Source organism: Triticum urartu, chromosome 2, assembly GCF_003073215.2.
Source record: "Triticum urartu cultivar G1812 chromosome 2, Tu2.1, whole genome shotgun sequence".
In the NCBI taxonomy this organism is placed as follows: domain Eukaryota; kingdom Viridiplantae; phylum Streptophyta; class Magnoliopsida; order Poales; family Poaceae; genus Triticum; species Triticum urartu.
The window spans coordinates 688,182,184-688,184,587 of NC_053023.1; the positions used below are offsets into that span (position 1 = coordinate 688,182,184).

General features: G+C 57.5%; 1 protein-coding gene across 1 annotated transcript; it reads right to left on the reverse strand.

The window, feature by feature from the left end:
• Window positions 1–392: 392 nt before the first annotated feature.
• On the reverse strand, window positions 393–1,323 carry LOC125534114 (pectinesterase inhibitor 8-like). The gene has a single exon (XM_048697410.1). It carries the CDS (start codon window positions 1,306–1,308, stop codon window positions 565–567), a length of 744 nt encoding a protein of 247 aa, XP_048553367.1. The 5' UTR covers window positions 1,309–1,323; the 3' UTR covers window positions 393–564.
• Window positions 1,324–2,404: the final 1,081 nt, after the last annotated feature.

The window sequence follows — 2,404 nt, forward strand, 5'->3', positions numbered from 1 at the left end:
AACACAGATTCGGCCGCGGCATGTCATGTGCCACGGGGCCCCCTACACGCGGCGTCTTGCCACGCACTCGACATGGACAATGACAGCACTGGTCCTCCCCTCTGGCCGTACTCCATTTCATACTACGCGGCGGTTGGAGGCGTGTCCACCAAAAAAATCAGTGCAATTCAGATCTCAGAACCAACCAGCGGTAGCTCGTCTGGTGCACTGCACGGAGGCAGGGGAGCGCGAGCGTGTGCACGCCCTCCCCTCGCCGGCGACTTGGGGTGCTTTGGCACAGACGCCGCCGGTTATTTTTGTGCGAAAAGTGACACACCGTTGAAGGTGCTGAAAAGAACGCATCGAGATCGATTATTCATTTCCATGAAACGAGCAGATCTGTAAACCAGATGAAAAAGATAATGCAATTTTTATTCCCTTCTGACACCGACACAACAGTGAAGAACGTCGTACCACTACCACTAAGTGCCCTATCAACGATCGATATCACAAACACAAGCGTACATGACATCACGGTCGAGCAACCAACAATGGAGACACCTCGACGGGCAGACAATGCGGAGATCACTTGACAAGGTTGGTAATGGCGGTGCAGACGATGGCCATCTGCACCGAGTCGGCGCCCTGCTTCGCCAGCCGCGGCGGCACGGCGACGCCGGCGCGGGCGAAGGCGTGGGCGCAGCGGCGCGCGAGGGACGCGGCCTCGCTGGCCTTCTCCTTGCCCGCCGCGTAGTCGCGCCGGTCGATGCCGTCGTACGCCTCGGCGAACGCGGCGCCCATCCTGTCGTACAGCGCCTCGCACTGCTCCAGCGGCCCGCGCGCCCTGGCGCCCGCCGGCCGCTCCTCCTTGCCGGCGAGCATGGCCTTGATGTCGTAGACGCCGTTGCTGGCCATGAGCACGCCCACGTCGGCGGCCACCTTGGCCAGGCCCCACGTGTCGGCGTCGGGGCTGTCGTGGTGCTGGCTCAGCCTGGACACGCAGAAGCGGTAGTCCACGCGCCTGTCGGCGCCCGCCGCCGCCCTGCACGTCGTCTCCGGGGTGGCGCCAGCGCAGACCACGGCGGCGAGGACGGCAGCCGCGGCCGCGAGGGCTCGAGCCATGGTGGATGGCCCCATCGCTCGCTGTTGCTGGTTAGCTTCGTCCGTTCCACGGAAGCGGAGTGTGGAGTGAGTCTGGTAGAGCAGTTGCTTGGCCGACGCACTCGTCTGCCGGTTATAATGGCGGATGCTCTCGCACTGTAGCACGCTCACAGGTGGACGGTGGTCGTTTGCCGGGCGTTGAGACGGGACCGAGGTGGGGGACTGCATGTCTCTGCACGACGCGTGTGCGCGCGTCGGCCAGGTGTAGCCTGCCCAGCCACAGATGAAGGAGATATTTCTCAGGAGGCTCGTACAAACACCATTATTACATGCGTTACTAGCTCGATGGGCATGAGTGACCACCGTGCATTGCAACGAGTGTTCCTCTGTTACGGTTGTGCTGCTGGACACACTCTCACTGCTATTACTACTACGTACAAGGGTAGATCTACTACTCTGCAAATGTACAGGCCAAAGAGGCAAAAGATCAAGGAAAAAAGCTTTGCGCTTGTAACAGACGCGAGCCTCACGAGAAACAGGTTATGGAATCATCTCCGGGTGATCTGAAGACAGCACGCTGAGAGGGCATGCCCAAGGTTTTCGTTCGACGTTCTGATAAAGATATTGTTTTTCTTTCCCTACTTTTTTTACTAATAAAGCACGCAGTGCTTCTGGTCGTACGTCGTCGACCCTCGCTTTCCGCTCGATCCGTTCTCGTACGTCGAGGCAAAAAATACTTGCTGGTGACAAGACTCGAACTCTAAACATAACACCCAGCAAAAACAGCACAGCCAACCGAGCAAGCATGTGTTGTTTGTAATATAAAGATTGATTCAGATAATAAATAGTCCCATCTCGCTTTTTTACATCCAACCTACTCAATATAACAGAGAAGTACATGAGGATGGTGGCCAAGCTGAGGGCAGGCATGGCCGGCAAAAATGAGCCCAGTATAAGCTACGGCAGCACATGAGGTCTTCGGCTCCAAGCTGAGCCTGAGCGTGAGGCATGGCCGGCCGGCCGTGGCCTACTACGGCCAGCACATGCGCTCTTAACATAAGTAGGTTGAAGATGATGAAGAAGAGGAATAACTAAATACATGTGAGAGCAATACATGAGATCTTCAGCTCCAAGAAGAACCTGAGCTTGAGGCATGGCCGCGGGCTAGAGGTATGGCCAGCCGGCGGAGCTCACTCACAAGAAAGCAGCGTCGGGATGTGGCCAAGCTGAGCTAGAGTCATGGCCGGCCGGCAAAGCACCCTTGCCGTAGTCCGTTGCCGTGGCCACCGACACTGACGACGTCCGCAAACATAGGCTAAAGATA